The 16,547-nt window shown below is 39.3% G+C and overlaps 1 protein-coding gene across 2 annotated transcripts in view; it reads left to right on the forward strand.

The window, feature by feature from the left end:
* The window catches only part of LOC148733147 (uncharacterized), a 56,590-nt gene that overhangs the window by 24,104 nt on the left and 15,939 nt on the right, over positions 1–16,547 (forward strand). The window contains exons 8-13 of one of the 2 annotated variants that reach the window (XM_088756518.1): positions 1,099–1,305; positions 5,369–5,446; positions 5,885–5,965; positions 6,532–6,609; positions 11,977–12,183; positions 15,256–16,547. The exon at positions 15,256–16,547 is cut by the window's right edge and continues 1,401 nt beyond it. In XM_088756518.1, the coding sequence (XP_088612644.1) occupies positions 1,099–1,305; positions 5,369–5,446; positions 5,885–5,965; positions 6,532–6,609; positions 11,977–12,183; positions 15,256–16,547 (1,943 nt within the window). The remainder of the gene's footprint in view (positions 1–1,098; positions 1,306–5,368; positions 5,447–5,884; positions 5,966–6,531; positions 6,610–11,976; positions 12,184–15,255) is intronic. The other variant, XM_088756519.1, reaches the window with a different exon arrangement.

The raw sequence follows: 16,547 nt of genomic DNA on the forward strand, positions 1-16,547 counted from the left end.
AAGAAATAAAGTAGCATAATGGGTGTCAGAAGGATCTGGCTGGCTTGTTCGGTCAGTTGATAATCACTACCTAGATATTGTTCTACATAATCAATCTAGGGGTTCCTCTTATATTCAATTACCACCAGAATTAAGAAATGGTAGAGAAGGATTGATTAATTTGAAAAACAAAGATGATGAATGCTTTCGCTGGTGTCATATCAGACATTTAAATCCACGAGAAGGTAATCCACAAAGAATTAAAAAAGTTGATAAGGATTACATTAAACAATTACATTATTCAGGAATTGGAAAGCGATAAAACTTTGTTACGTCCTTTCGCAGAAACGTAAGTGGGAGATGAGGCCGGGATATTCGCTGCTTTTCGCTAGCTCATCGTAGAGACTTGCTTATGGTGGCATAAAAATATACTGAGAACTAACTCCAGTTACTACATTTACTGCAGTACTCAGCATTTCCAACTTATTCCGTATTCTCGATCTCTCTTCATTATCCGCCATATTTGCCTCCTTGGAAGCGGGATCAAAATATAAGTCGCAAGATCCCTCGGCCATTTCCAGTCGCTCGTACCCAAATTGTTGAGCGTGTTTTGATATTGAACTTGAAGCTCCATGCCGTGTTGGTTTTGACGTGATTCGCTAGGGTTGCAGACAAGGAGAATTTGTGTTGATGTTGATTTACTTTCGCTGTTGGATGTAGTGTGTTTGGAGTGTTGATATTGACATTAGCTGTTGAAGTTGGACAAATTTTATCGTTGAACTAAATAGTAACAACTGGCAAAGAGTAAAAAAGTACAGGCTTAGCCTCGAAACTTTGAATGCAGTTTGATTTTGCATCGAACTTGACACGACATATAGACTCCACGCGCGCTAAGATAATCCGAAAAATTGTTACACTCACTCCCGCAGTCCCTAGCTTGCTAACCCACTCATTCCCTCACTCACTCACTCATCTCGATAACAAATGTGGCTTCGCCTCCTAAAGGAGGCAGTAGCCACAGAAAAAGGGAAACGGTGCAATACATCAAACCGCGTTAATATTATCATGGATCGGGTTAAGACAAGCAAGTTGTGGAGCGTTTCTTAATTATTTTGATAGGTTTGCAACTTATTGTAAACATACCTGGGCCAGCTGAATTGATGAAACAGATTCAACAACCGCATAGTGAAGTAAAGAAAAATCCTAGCGAAGTCCAAGCATCGCGTGAGAAATTTGGTAATGTTTCAGAGACAGAAAAACTGGTTGGCCAACAGGACATTCAACCCAAAAGAGAACTGACTAAAAGTACACCTACGGAGATTGAAGGTAACTCAAAGCCACTTTACTTTTGTTTTTCGTAAGCTTTTTTTTTCAGGAGGGCAAAAACTAACATGGAATTCATGTTTATTTTTACGTAATTTTTGTGATCATCAAAGCATAGCTAATTAACTAAGTCCTGAAAAATGTAAACTACTACCCATTCGAAACGTCTGGATGTAAAAGGATGCTACTTTAATCAGTGCCTAATCAGTGTAACGGCAATCCTTTTCATCAACCCTTTAGGGGTGTTTCCAATACACATGGTATTTTTAGTTTTGATTGCACTTAATTTTGTTTGTACTGTTTTTGGTTTTATCACTTTAAAGAATTTTTATTTTCGTCTCTCCTTTCTAATTTTTCCGGTATAATTTATTACAACCGCCCCTCCCATGCGCTATTCTATTACGTTTCCAGGCAACAATGATTCGCGGCTAAAGTTTTCGGCAGTCATATTGTCACAGTTATCAGATGTCCAACGACCCAGAGCCATATTGGCACATCAGAATAGCCCCGACCAGCAGCATAACGCGCACCACCAATACGAAAGACCATGACTTTTGTAAAAACTAGTATCTAAAGCACAGGAAACTGAGCACTGCTGTAATTTTGACGTTAAATTGGTGCGTAGAAATTGGATTTTAATCAGCATGCGGAATAGAGGACCAGAACTCCTTCCCCGCAATTCTCATTACTGAATAAGGGCTTTAACGGTTCAATATCCGGAGAAGTCCTCTCGGGCAATTAAAATATCAAAAGACCGACGGCTAGTGTTATGCTTCTACTCTGAAATCGTAATTTTCGCCCTGTGAATATGGCCATCGTGGGACAAGAAAGTCAGGCTACTGTATCGCACAACTGTATCGCACGACACAATGCAAAATCAAGTGCTTTTACACTTTTCACGATTTTCATTGCTTTAATGTTAGTTACTTGCTTCAAATCCAATAAAAAGTTTAGAAAAAGAGGAATTCGAAAACTTATGATGGTGGGCTGTTGCATTAGGCTACTGGTATAACGGTAAAGCAAAAATTACTATAGCAAACTAGAGTAAGAGTAGTTCTGGCTGATTACCACTGCGAGTTGCTCCTCAAAAGTAATGGATTTGTTAACAATGACCTTGTAGTATGATCGTCTGGGTAAAACTATAGTCTTGGGAAACTTCTGACGATGACTTTTGCTTACGGTTGTTGATACGCTACTACTAACAACAGTCCTCTCCAGTACTAACAGTGCAAAAAATTGCTTAATCATTCAGGGTCATTCTGAGCAGTGCAATGCATAAGTAACTCGTTTTTACTTGACACGCGCACTTTTATACTCTGCTGATTTTTTTTGATGACTTAATACTACTAGAAGTTAGTGATTCTTGTTTCCGAACAGAAAAGAAGAATTAAGGGTTGCAAAAACCGAGAGGAAAGCAAACAAAAAAGCCACTACGTAAAACAGGTTTACGCTTAAGGGAATGGTTAGAAAATTATTGATATTTGGATCCGTTTTGATAAATCAAAACATATGAAAAGGACAGTTGATAATCAATACTTTTGAATTAACATATCGTAGCGTGCGGGAGACATCGGCCAGGCTTTTACGCAACATTACTGAATAACGTTCGCGATCGTGCCTGTAATTCAAAATGCCGTTCGAAGGTAAAGCCAACTGTAATGGGCGTTTACGAAGTGGAGCGCAATGTGGCAGAACGAGTTAAAGGAAGAAAAGCAGAATACTTCATCCATTGGCAGAGTTACCCCCGATTAGGCACGCAGAATTAGGTGGGAACCAGCCGATGAAAGTAGAGAGAGATTGTCTCTACTATTCGAGAAGGGTTAGAAAATGCCCCTTGTTTGAAACGAAACCATCACCCTGCGGTATGATGCACTGGGAGCGATCTTTCCTGGGTTACCGTCAGACTCTCCGGAGGAGTCTATACCTCGCCAGTGAAGACTTAGCAAGTCGCCTGCCTTCCTAGACGAGCACGGTCGCAAGACAGCTTCCCATCTAGTGGAAAGAGTTCAAGTAAAGTTCACGAAGAGTTATCTCGCCGGAAATTTGCAGTGAACAGAAAGCTGCGTTATGAAAACGGTTTCTTTAGAAGCCACCAATCGTGATAAAAGCTTATGGCCAAATTCTCTCTTGTTAAATAAAGTTAACCTTCTTGATGATTTTACGTAAATCACAAATCTCGATAAGAATAACACTTTTTCCTTTTCAAAACAGTCAAGTTAGAAGCATTTTTAAGATGCTTCCCAAAAAAATATTTTATATTGATTATTAATCATTGCTGATTCGTGACTTGTAAATTAAACACAGCCACACCCACGTCACTAGACTTCTACCCGCGACCCACGACCATAAGTCATACAAATTACCAGAACATAAATTTCTTTTTCGAAAAAAGTGTTTAATTCCCTAGAAACACAACATCAGCAGTAACAACAAGAGCATCATGACATCATAGAAAATACCAGAGTTTGAAGCTCTCTACAAAGAAGGTATGGGTGTTGCCATACACAGATTAACTAAGTGGTCAGGTATTCGTTCAACTGTACGTGTTCTGTGGTAATAACGGCATACCAGAAGAGTTAAATGTCGCTGCTCAAAAGTACTTTGGAGAGATGGGTGTGGAACTAAAATGGACGGATCTGAACCGTGAAACATCTCGTGTGCCAAACATCACCCCTGGAGTGTCAAGAAGATTGGAGAAATTCGAGTTTGATGAAATTAGTAAGATCATAGACACTTCACCTACTTACTTTCAACAAGCATCGTAACCGACATCACTGCTGTGTACCCTTCTCTCAAAGTAACAGATCGAAGCGGGCAGAGCCGTACATCATGCTTAAATCTGTTAACACGGCTGATCTTCGCAACAATCTAGCCTCTTCTGACCTGTGTACTAGGAAAAGCTGATTGAAAACTATGGAACAACACTATTCCGTCTGATTAACCTTTATCTATCAAGACTAAGAGAGTAACGACCAGGCCGCAAGTTCCCTGGTACAACGAGGAGATCACATTGGCGGAAAGATAAAGACGTAAAGCAGAAAAGACCTGGCAAAAGACCAAATTAACATCAGACTTCCTAAATTTTAAGAAAACGACAAACAATGCCACCCTTATTATACATAAAGGACGGAAAACTTTTTATAAGGACTTTGAAAATGACGATAACTGTGACCTTGGGAAGCTGTTTGGAGGAATGAAAGCACTCCTTGTGCGCTCTGGCTGATGACATAGACAGATTCTTTTGTCGTAAGATCAATAATATCCGGAGTGAACTTGGAATCGTTAGAGTCGCTATGAAAGAAGACGACAAAGTTAAAGACCATCCTACAGTAATGTAGTATCAGCGCAGATATGAGTTTCGCCTGCTCTCTTGTGAAGACGTCCGTAGTCTCGTCCAGAAGTCAGCTAAAAAGACATAAACCAAGAGCATTCCGGCACCATTGTGTCGCTGTTAGATATTGATCTCGAAAAACTGTCATTGGAAAGGGGAAAACAATTACAATTAGTTTGCCAACAGGACATGCAACCCGAACAGGAGGACAGACACATATCTTACGTCACCATTCACAATGTTTGTTTGTTTGTTAACGACTTTACCGGGTGTGACTAGACCCGGAAGGGTTAGTGCGAACGGAACGCAAGGTCCATGAGAGGCACCACCCCTCCCCCCCAATTCACCCTGGATAGACACTGCACAAAGATAGACCACAACACCGGGCACTACGTGCCCTACTCTTTTCGAGGAGTGTGTGGGTTCTTTACGTCTCACAAATTTAAATCACATATAAGGGGTTGTGAGACGAGACCTCCATTTATCGTCCCTATCCGAGAAGACTAGAAAGTCTAACCGTTTGCAGTTTATTACTAGTGTTGCTAGTTTATTACTTAAAACAAGTAGATTCCGTGTTGTCGTGTTTCTGTTATTTACTATGATACACATACCTATTTATAAACAGCTTAAACTTGTATTGATATTTCAGTCTTTCTGATGTTTCTGTTGCAATGTGTTAAAATCAGACTGCGTGAACATATTATACATCTCATAAGAAATTTGGTAATGTTTCAGAGGCAAAGGAACTGGTTGGCCAACCGGACATTCAATCCGAAAGGGAACTGACTGAAGGCGCATCTAAGGAAAGTGAAGGTAACTCAAAATCAATTTGCTTCTGAATTTTGTTAGTTTGTTAGTTTTAGAAATTTAAAATTAAAAAAAAATTGAATTGCTGTTAATGTTTACGTAATCTTTGCAATGAAGAAAGAATTGCTCAATAATTAAGTTTTGAAAAATGTGCACGACTACCCATCTGGACACAAAATAATGCTGATTTATCATCAGGTTAATATGATAAAAAGAAACAATTTACGACTGAAAAAGCTATTCAACCCGCAGAATAAATGCTTGTTTAATGCATGAAACAAATAGATTGTATGTTGTCGTGTGTCTGTTGAGTAATACATATACAAACTTATTCACATATAGTTTAAACCGGTAGAAATATTTCAGTCCTTCTGCAAGAATGCTTGAAAATCAAACTGCGTGAACAATATCATGCATTACATGAGAAATCTGGTAATATTTCAGAGGCAGAGAAACTGGTTGGCCAACAGGACGTTCAACCGGCCGAAAGTGAACTGACTAAAGGCGCATCTAAGAAGAGTGAAGGTAACTCAAAATCAATGTGCATATGTATTTCGTTAGTTTGTACGTTTCAAAATTCATAATTTAAAAAAAATGGAATTCCTGTTAATTTTTACGTAATCTTTGCAACAAAAATGAATTGCGCAGTAGTAAAGTCTTGAAAATGGTAACGGCTGCCCATCTGATACAAAATGATGCCAATATATTATCAGAGAATCATGATGACTGAAAAACGATTCAAGTCTTACAATAAATAGTAATTGGCCTTTTTTTGTGCTGAAGGAATTTAAGCCAGAATAATGACACCGGCCACTGATACTGTTTGGCTTTGCAAATTACATGTACTTTGTTGAGACACTTTTCGCAATCTAATTTGTTTATTGCTTCAAATCTAATCATAAGTGTAGAAAATAAGGAATTCGAAAACTTAGGACGTTTGGCTGTTGACTTAGCTTACTTAAATAACGGTATACGAACTACAGCAATATCTAAAGTTTTACTGTTTTCTAAACATCAGACATAAACCTCCCAATTAATGATTTAAAAGAACTCCATTCATGCATCACATGAGAAATTTGGTAATGTTTCAGAGGCAGAGAAACTGGTTAGCCAACAGGACATTCAATCCGAAAGTGAACAGGCCAAAGGCGCATCTGAGGAGATTGAAGGTAACTCAAAATAAAAGAAATAGAATACCTGTTTATGTTGACGTAATCTTTGCAATAGGGAAAGAATTGCTTAGTTGTCATTAAAATATGCCGGAACGACCAACTATCTGGAAGCAAAATGATTCTAGCCGTTTCATCAGGCTGATATAATAAAAAGAAACAATCGACGACTCACAAACGATTCAAATTGTAGAATAAATGGTAAATGGACTTTCCTTATTTGATGAACGGGATTCATGCCTGAGTAAAGATACCACTGATATTCGGTTCGGCTTTGCAAATTACATGCACTTTGTTCCGTCACTTTTCACGATCTTCGTTGCCCTAGAGGTAGTTGCTTCAAATCCTATAACAAGTGTAGAAAGCGAGGAATTCAAAAACTTAAGACGTTTGCCTGTTGATTTAGGCTACTGAAATAACGCTATACGAACGTCAACAATATCTAAAAGTTTCACCGTTTTCCAACATGATACATTCACCTACTAGTTAATGATTTAAAAAGGATTACTTTCAGCTTTAGTTCTTAATTTTGACGGGAAAGCAAACTAGGCTAAGAGTAATCTGGCTGGTCGACAACTGCAAGTGGTTCATTAAAAATAATTTGCTAACAATGACCGTTTGATGTGATCATCTCGGTAAAAGTAGTCATGAGAAAACTTTGATGGTGACTTACGCTTAGATGATCGAAACGTCAGTCACTATCATTGACAACAGTTATTCTCAAGGCTACTATCACCCGGACGATCTGATTGCATCATCAAATGTCACTCCTGTGTGCAAGCCATTTGCTGCATTGCTCAAAATAAAATAGGAAAGATCGGCTTGTCTCGAAACAAGTAGCACACTTAACTGCTCAAATTCTGAAGATAACTGAATATAATCCAAAAGCTTTGAAATGAGAGCGTTATTTCATTTTTTTTATTTCTTTTGAAATGTGCAATGAAGTGCTTTGGTAGCTTTAAAGGTCAAGCTTGTAGACCAGCCATGCAAAGACTGACGTACGATTCTGTTTTTGTTTTGTTCCATTACAAAGGTAGTGTAACAGGATAATTTTTGGCAGCCAATAAATAAATAAGATGAAACTGAACTGGATGGAATCAACTGAATTTAGGTGCGCATTTAGTTGATCTCGGTCCGCCGTTCGTAGAAAGTAAACCTGATCACAACGATTTGTCTTGGAGTTTGACTAGTGGTTGTCGGCCATGGGTCGAAGGTTCAAGTCGTCTAAGAGATAACAATGCGCAATTGTTCATTAGTTACTTTTTTTAATTACTAATTAACTGTTTTTAATTTGATGTTTGGAATGCTCCTAATCTGATGGATTATAGGGAATAGATAATCACCAAGAAAAAGAATTCTGCGCTAAACATTAAAAAATAGCATGGAGAGGGAGCCTCCACAGGGCTCGAAATTAAAAAAAAATTCTAAGTCGCCTTTTGGCGACTATCAGAGAAAAAATGGTCGCCAAGTGCAAAAATGCGATCGCCAGATAGTACAAGAACAGAAATCAGATTAGAGCCTTATTCAATTGGCGTTGTTGTTCGGCTTCTGGTGGATTGTGGCTGCGATTGTGGGGTAGACCGAAATACTCGATCTTGAATGACTTAAAACATGAAAACACAAAAGAAGAAACTCCGAAAGACTTTTGCATGACAATCTTACCTTAAGCAGTAAGCTAAAAAAGTAATAAGAACGTTTCAGGGCTACTTTAGCAAGGAAAATATGTCCCATCGCATGCAAGAAATCGTACGATACGAAGGCATCAAACATTTATCAAAAATGGCGGATAGGCATTTAGTACCAGACCTCCTGTTCTCAACGGATTAGTTTTAAATTCAGAAGCTTTTCAACAAAATATTGCGCCCGCGATCACCATGAAGAAGCCACTGTAATATGTCGTCTCGGAAGACACAATTTGAAAGCCATTTCAAGTTTTAGCTTAAAGGTAAACAGACTTAATTTGCACTTCCTTCGGCAGAAAAGCAGAAACGCATAAACGAGACTTAAGAAATTTTCCTCATCTACAATCTTTTATTTATCAGAGGAAGTTAGTTTAGTCGCTAAGTGGCGACTAAACTCGAACTTTTAGTCGCCAAGTTAAGAGTTTTAGTCGCATTGGCGACCTTATCGGTCGCAATTTCGAGCCCTGCTCCATGAAATCTGGCAAAGCTTTGCATTTGATTGAACAAGTATTATGTTGATTCACCATAATTCATTTAAAAGATAATCTACAGCAGTGGAAAGCGATCAAACTTCGTTACAGCAGAAAATCAGCTCATCAACTTCCTTTCGCAGAAACGTGCAACTGGGAGAAAAGGCCGGCATACTCGCTGCTATTCGCAAGCTGATCGTAGAGAATTGTTTATGATGGCACGAAAATACACTGACAACCAACTCCAATTTCTACATTCACTGCAGTACTCAATATTTCAAACTTACTTGTTTCTTTATGAACTGTATTAATGCTAGTAAATCGTTATGTTCAGATACCACATACAAACGTCACTTCACCACAATTTTCCACTCCCTCTGTCGCACTTTTCTTTGGTTACCAACGAAATAAGCCACACTCCACTGGGAATTTCAGACCACAAAATTCGATGGGAACAACACCTTCCCCTTCTCGAGTCAATCAAATTTGGAGCATTTTTAAAATTCTTCGCTAAAAACTTCAATTTATTTTGATTATTGATTATGATCAGTCACAACTATTAAACACAGCCACACCCACGTCACAAGACTTTTAGCCGCGACCCACGACCATTAGTCATACAAATTACCAAAACATAAATCTAGTTTTCATAAAAGAAATTAAAAACAAGCAATTTTTACAAATTTGACCCGACCAGTTTTTTTTAAGCTTTAATTGTCATGACCAAAAATGGTCTAAAATGTCTGTAAACTTAGTGCTAGCGAAAAGCAACTACAACTAGACTGATTGGAAAAAAGGCACGTTCACCTACAAAGTCTTGTGTTTATTTTCACCAGAAGCACAAAAACAACAACAACAACAACAACAGTATCATGATATCATGAGGAACCGGCGAATTTTTATAGGGAAAAGCGAAGCGTTATTTTCGTGACTGGCCATTTGTTTTACTTTTCTGGTTGTAATATTTATATACTAAGTACTAGCATCTCGCGCGCGAAGTAGGAAGACTATATGAAGGCTTAAAATCATATTAAGAACGATTGTGGCCGTTTTGTTAAAAACCCAATGTTATATATCAAGAAATGGGCAAGGAATAATTCACATTATTACACGACTCGGGCAGTCAGACGGCCAATAACTAAAATCAACCAATCAAAATGCTCTATTGCCGGTCAATATTCTCTCAGTATTGGATCGGGCAGTGTCCCGAATGGTCCCGAATGATACCACACATGTGTCCCTTTGAACTTCAGTCGTATAATAAATCTCTTATTAACCAAGCTTGCTCGGGACCGTACTGGATGGATATCGGCCCTAGGTCTTTTTTGTACGGACCTCGCTGCGCTCGGTCCATACTGTCAATACCTCGGGCCGATATTCTCCCATTACGGCCCTCGCGCTTGGTTAAGGTGGCTCGTACCGGATTTCATCTTTTTGATGGTTTGTAACTTTGAAAGAATACAACAGAAAGGCTGACCAAGGCCAGTCGAACACTTTTACGGGGTTGAATTATATAATCATTGGTTATCCAAAAATAGGTGTCATTTCGTCACTAGCAGTTTCCATGGCAACGCTTTCATAGGCTTATTCAGACGCATTTTTAAGCTTGTGGCTTAATTAATTCGAAAACTAACCCGGTGACCCCTTCATTTTTTTCAGTGATTGCTTTTGGCACTTGAAAAGGAATACGCACAAGATTTTAAAAAATTCTACTGATCGGAATTTCAGAAAATCTGCAAAAAAGGCAATTTTCACACATCGCAAATTTCTTTCCGTAGAATTTTCTAGTTTTTCTTCTGATGATTCCTGTCGACATTATTATCATATTGGAGGAATAAAAAGAAGGGGTCACCAGACTCGTTTTCATGCAATAGCTTTCGTGAGTTTAGCAATTCCCACGCGCGTTCTCGCGCATTTAAAAATCTGGATTCTGTAAGATCAACATTTGCTCATAATCTGTTATAGCTACCGCTGACAATGCGTGTGCTCGCGCGAGCGCCTACGATCTGATGTTTACAGACGTTTACTGCTAAGAAAATCATTAAACAGCTGTCAAAGACAGCCTCTCAGGCTCATCTTAAAAATCCTACACATGACTTCTGGCTATATCATATTATTTTCCTTTAAGTTTCGAAGTCTTCTTCCACTTTAGGTAGATTATCGTTCACTTGAGTTCTTCTTCTTTCGTCGTCGCCAGATTTCATATCGGTTGAATATTTCTTTTAGATGTGAAGTAAAGCAAACTTTACTTCTCCCAAAATCGTCTTCTTTATCTTAGTTTCTATCTCCTACATTCACAGTGGCCGCTCAACACATCAAATACACGCTCTTAGGTAAACTTCTCACAAACGTAGAAAAAAATCCACGCGCCGCCATCTTTGTTTTGAATTTTCATCTTTTGATCTCACGCTTCTTTCGCACGTTTCTCTCGTGCGTCACGAGAGAGTGACCTGTTTCCCGCGCGAGGAAACTGGTACCAGCCACCTTAATAAGATATATATAATGCAAATAATCGTGAAAGATGATCGCGGAAAAAGCGATTGCGTGACACTCGGTAAGTCGTAAGATGACATTTTATCACGTTTCAGACGAAAAAAACAGTTTAAATCCTCCTTCTGCATTTTGTACCAAGTCTGCAGTCTACAATCTGCATTTTTTACTGACCGGTTACTTAATACATTCGCAGAACTAGAAGTTGCGGACCGAATTAAACTTCTGGCCCTGAATACTAGACTCTCTAATTAGCTCCTTCCAAACATATTGCCTTATTCTCGATCTCTCCTCGTTATCCGCCATATTTGCCTCCTCGAAAGCGAGATAAAAAATACATGTTGTCATTGATATTAACTGTTGAAGGTGGACAAATTTTATCATTGACCTAAATAGTGATAACTGGCAAAGAAGGAAAAAACACAGACTTAGCCTTGAAACTTTGAAAGCGGTTTGATTTCGCATGGAACTTGACACGACATATAGACTCCACGCGCACTAAGGTACTCTCAAAAATTGTTATACTCACTCCCGCAGTCCCTAGCCCGCTGACCAACTCATTCTCTCACTCACTTACTCATCTCGACAACACTTGGCTTCGCCTCATAAAGGAGGCAGTAGCCACAAAAAAGGGAAACGGTGTAATACATCAAACCGTGCTAGTGATATCATGGACTGGGTCAAGACAAGAAAGTTGTGGAGCGCTTCTTTAATTATTTTGATAGGTTTGGACCTCCTTGTAAACATATCTGGACCAGCTGAATTGATGAAACAGATTCAACAACCGCATGGTGAAGTAAAGAAAAGGTCTAGCGAAGTCCAAGCATCACGTGAGGAATTTGGTGATGTTTCAGAGACAGAAAAACTAGTTGGCCAACGGGGCATTCAACCCGAAAGTGAACTGACTAAAAGTACATCTAACGAGAGTGAAGGTAACTCAAAATCACTGTGCTTTTGTTTTCCGTAAGTTTTTTTGTTTTCAGGAGGGCAAAAACTAACATGGAATTAATATTTTAACCGCCTCCCTGTTAGCTCAAGGGATAGAGCGCTGGACTGTTGTGCGGGAGGTCGAGGGTTCGAGCCCCGGCCGGACCAACACTCAAGGTTTTAAAATAATTGAGAAGAACATACTACCTTTCTATAACATCAAGAAATGGTTAGATATTCTAGTCTTCTCGGATAGGGACGAATAAATGGAAGTCCCGTCTCCTGCAGGGTTAGGGGTAGGAGACGTTAATTTCCCACGCACGAGATTACTGTGTGATGGATGTCCTCCCCTGGGGTGGGATGGGTGGGTTTGTTGGAGCTTAAACCTCGTAGGGGACCCATCTCCTATTGTTTCTGCTCCAGTACCTGGTACAAATCCTTAAATAAATAAATAAAAAATGAATTAAAAAATAAATGTTTATGTTTACGTTATTTTTGCGATCATAAAAGCATGGCTAATCAACTAAGTCTTGAAAAATCTAAACTACAACCCATGTTTGCACTCTTTTTGGTTTTATCACTTTAAAGAATTTTTATTGTCGTCTCGCCTCACTAATTTTCCCGGTGTAACTTCGTACAACCGCCCCTCCCATGCGCTATTCTATTACGTTTTCGGGCAACAATGATTCGCGGCCAAGGATTTCCGCAGTCACATTGTCACAGTTATCAGATTTCCAATGACCCAGAGCCATATTTGCGCGTCAGTATAGCCCCGATCGGCGGCATAACACGCACCACCAATACGACTGACTGACTTGTGTAACAACTAGTATCTAAGCCACAGAAAACTGAACACCGCTGTAATTCGACGTTAAATTGGTGCGCAGAAATTGGATTCTGACCAGCATGTAGAATAGGGGACCGGAACTCTTTCCCCCCAATTCTCGATATTGAATAAGGGCTTTAACGGAACAATATCCGGAAGAAGCCTCTGGCGCAATTAAAATATCAAAAGGCCGACGGCTAGTGTTATGCCTCTACTCTGAAATCGTAATTTTCGCCCTGTGAATATAGCCATCGCGGGACAAAACGTCAGGCTACTGTATCGTACGGCAGAGTGAGAAAATCAAGTGCTTTTACACTTTTTACGATTTTCATTACTTCAGAGTTAGTTAATTACTTCAAATCCAATAATAACTTTAGAAAGAGAGCAATTCGAAAACTCAGGATGTTTGGCTGTTGACTTGGGCTACTGGTATAACGGTGTACGAACTGCAACAAAAGTTTCACTGCTTTCCAAACCTGATACATAAACCTCTCAGTTGATGATAGAAAAATAACTGCTAATGGCTTTAATTCTGTTTTTTGACAAAATAGCAAACTAGAGTAAGAGTAGTTCTGGCTGATTAACAACTGCGATTTGTTAATCAAATGTAATGGATTTTCCAATAATGACCTCGTAGTGTGATCGTCTGGGTAATAGTATAATCTTGAGAAAACTTCTCTCGATGACTTCTGCTTACAGTTGTTGAAACGTCATACACTACTACCATCAAAAGTATTCTTCAGAACTTCTCTAACCCGGAAGATCACACTACACGATCACATTTTACTCACGGGTTCAAACAATTGACTGTTGTACTTATTGGAGTTTGACTAATAGCTGTTGGCCGTGGGTCTAAGGTTCAAGTCGCTCGTTGAAGTGAGAACAATTCGCGGTTGATCAAAAGTTATGTTTTTAGTTACTAATCAATTGCATGTAATTTGATTTAGATTGCTCCTTATTTGATTGATTATAGAGAATAGATAATCACCGAAGAAAAATTCTGTGCTAAACTTTAGAAAATAGCATGCAAAGCGAGCCTCAAGGATCCTCAATGAAATCTCGCACAACCTTACACTTAATTGAACTGGTATTATGTTGATTTCGTTGGGAAGCGGTCAAAGTGTAGTGTGATCGTCCGGGTGAGTGTAGTCCTGAGAAGGACTGTTGTCGGTGGTGGTGACTGACGTTTCGACAACCTATGCGTGCGGAAGTCATCATCAGAGTCAAATGAATACCTGTTGTCAGTAGAATGTTCTTAGTCCAGTTCGTGCAAAACAATTGGTCAGTTTTTCCATAATGTTGTTGGCTGTAAGACTCAAGTGGCGTAAGTCGGTCGTGATTGGTCCATTTCGATCCGTCGGTAAAGTTAGTACGCTCTGTTTGGTTCGTTTGTAATGTTAATGTCGTGAACGAGTCGTTTGTACGGAGCTGGTAGTAGTTGACACCTGTTTAGGGGAGTCTGTTCCAAGTTAGTAAACTAGCTTTCCGGAGTCAGTCGTTGAAAGTAATTAGTGCTGTGGGTTAGGCATTGTGCAGAGTCCCAGTCAATATTGTGGTTCGTAAGTCGATGATGTTCAGCAATGTTATTGTTGACATCACCTTTCCTCGTCGCCCGTCTGTGTTCAGTCAATCTTGTTGGTGGCATAAAAATACACCGAGAACCAACTCCAGTATCTACATTTACTGCAGTACTCAACATGTCAAACTTACAGGTTTCTTCATGAGCTATATTAATGCTAGTAAATTATCATGTTCAGATATCACACACAAACGTCACTTCACCATAATTTACGGTTCACTCTATTGCACTTTTCTTGGGTTAGCAATAAATTAAGCCACACCCCACTTTGCACTCCAGGTCACAAAATTCGACAAGAATAACACTTTCCTCTTTCCAAATGCAAGTCAATCAAATTAGGAGCATTTTTAAAATCCTTCACCAAAAAGTTTATTTTATATTGATTATCAATTATTGATCTTTCACGACTAATAAACACAGCCACAGCCACGTCACAAGACTTCTAGCTGCGACCCACGACCATAAGTCCAAAAAAAATATATGAAAACATCTCTTTTACTTAAAAAAGAAACCAGGGGATTTTTTTACAAATCACACCCGACGGGTTTGTTTTAGCTTTAATTTTTACCACTAAAATATCCGTGAACGTAATGTTGCTGAAAAGCGACAAAAACTACACTGATAAGAATAAAGACACGTTCACCTACGCAGCTTTGTGTTTATTTCCACCAGAAGCACAACAAGAACGGTATCATAGAATCATAGAAAAAACCAAAGAGTTCGAAGCTCTTCGCAAGGAATGCATCAGGGTGTTGCCATACGCAGACGAAAGCGGTCAGGTGTCCGTTGAACTCTACGTGTTCTGTGGCAATAGCCGCATACCAACAGAGTTAGATGCAGCTGCTCAAGAGTGCTTTAAAGGGATGAGTGTGGCGCTAAAATGGACGAATCTGTACAAAAAAGAATCTGATGTGCCAAACACCACCTCTGGAATGTCAGAAACATTGCAGGGACGCAAGGTTGATGAAATTAATAGGATCATAGACACTTTTCTACCCACATTCAGCCAGCATCGTAACATCACTGCAGTGTACCCTTCCTTCAAAGTAACAAAGTCGAAGCAAACAGGTACGCCTTGCATCATGATTAATGTTGTTGGCAAAGGTCGCATCCCAATCAGCGAGTCAGAGATTCCAAAGTTTGTTGATAGTTACCCAGTAGACATCGTGGAGGGATTTTGGATTGAAACATGTAATCTACCTAATCCAAATAAGCTACAAGAAGAGATGGATCGCCTTCGTTTGGGAGCAAGCATTAGCATCGAAGGGGCCGATGCTGGGAGCTTAGGTGCAATTTTGAGAGATTATGATAGTGGCAAATTCTATTTACTCTCTTGTAATCATGTGATTGGAACCGGCGAGAAAAATGAAATATTCCACCCTGGGCGGCTCCACTACTTGAAGTTGTTAAAACATTATCTAGCCAAATATAAAACATATTTGAATAGTATAATTGGTGTCAAAACAAGTCTTACTCTCAGTGGTGAGAAGCCACCTGAATTAAAGTTGTTAGAAGAATTTAGGCAGTTGCAAAAAGATTCAGATGAAGTCAACTACAGTAAATTGCCTCGATCCATGAAATTCAGTAGAGATTATGAAGATTTTATTAGGTGTGCACAAAAATTGGAAGAACTTTTCAAACACCCGCCAAGGGTTGTAGCGGACCTTTCCGTTAGTTTCTCCGGCAATGTGTGCGTTTCCGATCAACGAGAGTATGGTATCGATGCTGGAGTTGCTGAGTTGAGAGAAGAAGAAGTAAAAGCCCTCAGCGGAAATTCTTTAATCGAAATGATTGGCACTACAGATTACCCAAGCGGTAACGTTATGATGTCGAATGGAGTCCTAGGTAATGTGAGTACATGGTGTAAGAGTGGCAGTGCCACTGGATACACTTCGGTAAAAAGTTATCTTGAGCTTGTTCATGTAAATTTAAAACATTTCCCTAACCAGGAGCTTGTGGTGCAT

The sequence above is a fragment of the Stylophora pistillata genome, chromosome 4, assembly GCF_964205215.1.
Source record: "Stylophora pistillata chromosome 4, jaStyPist1.2, whole genome shotgun sequence".
Classification (NCBI taxonomy): domain Eukaryota; kingdom Metazoa; phylum Cnidaria; class Anthozoa; order Scleractinia; family Pocilloporidae; genus Stylophora; species Stylophora pistillata.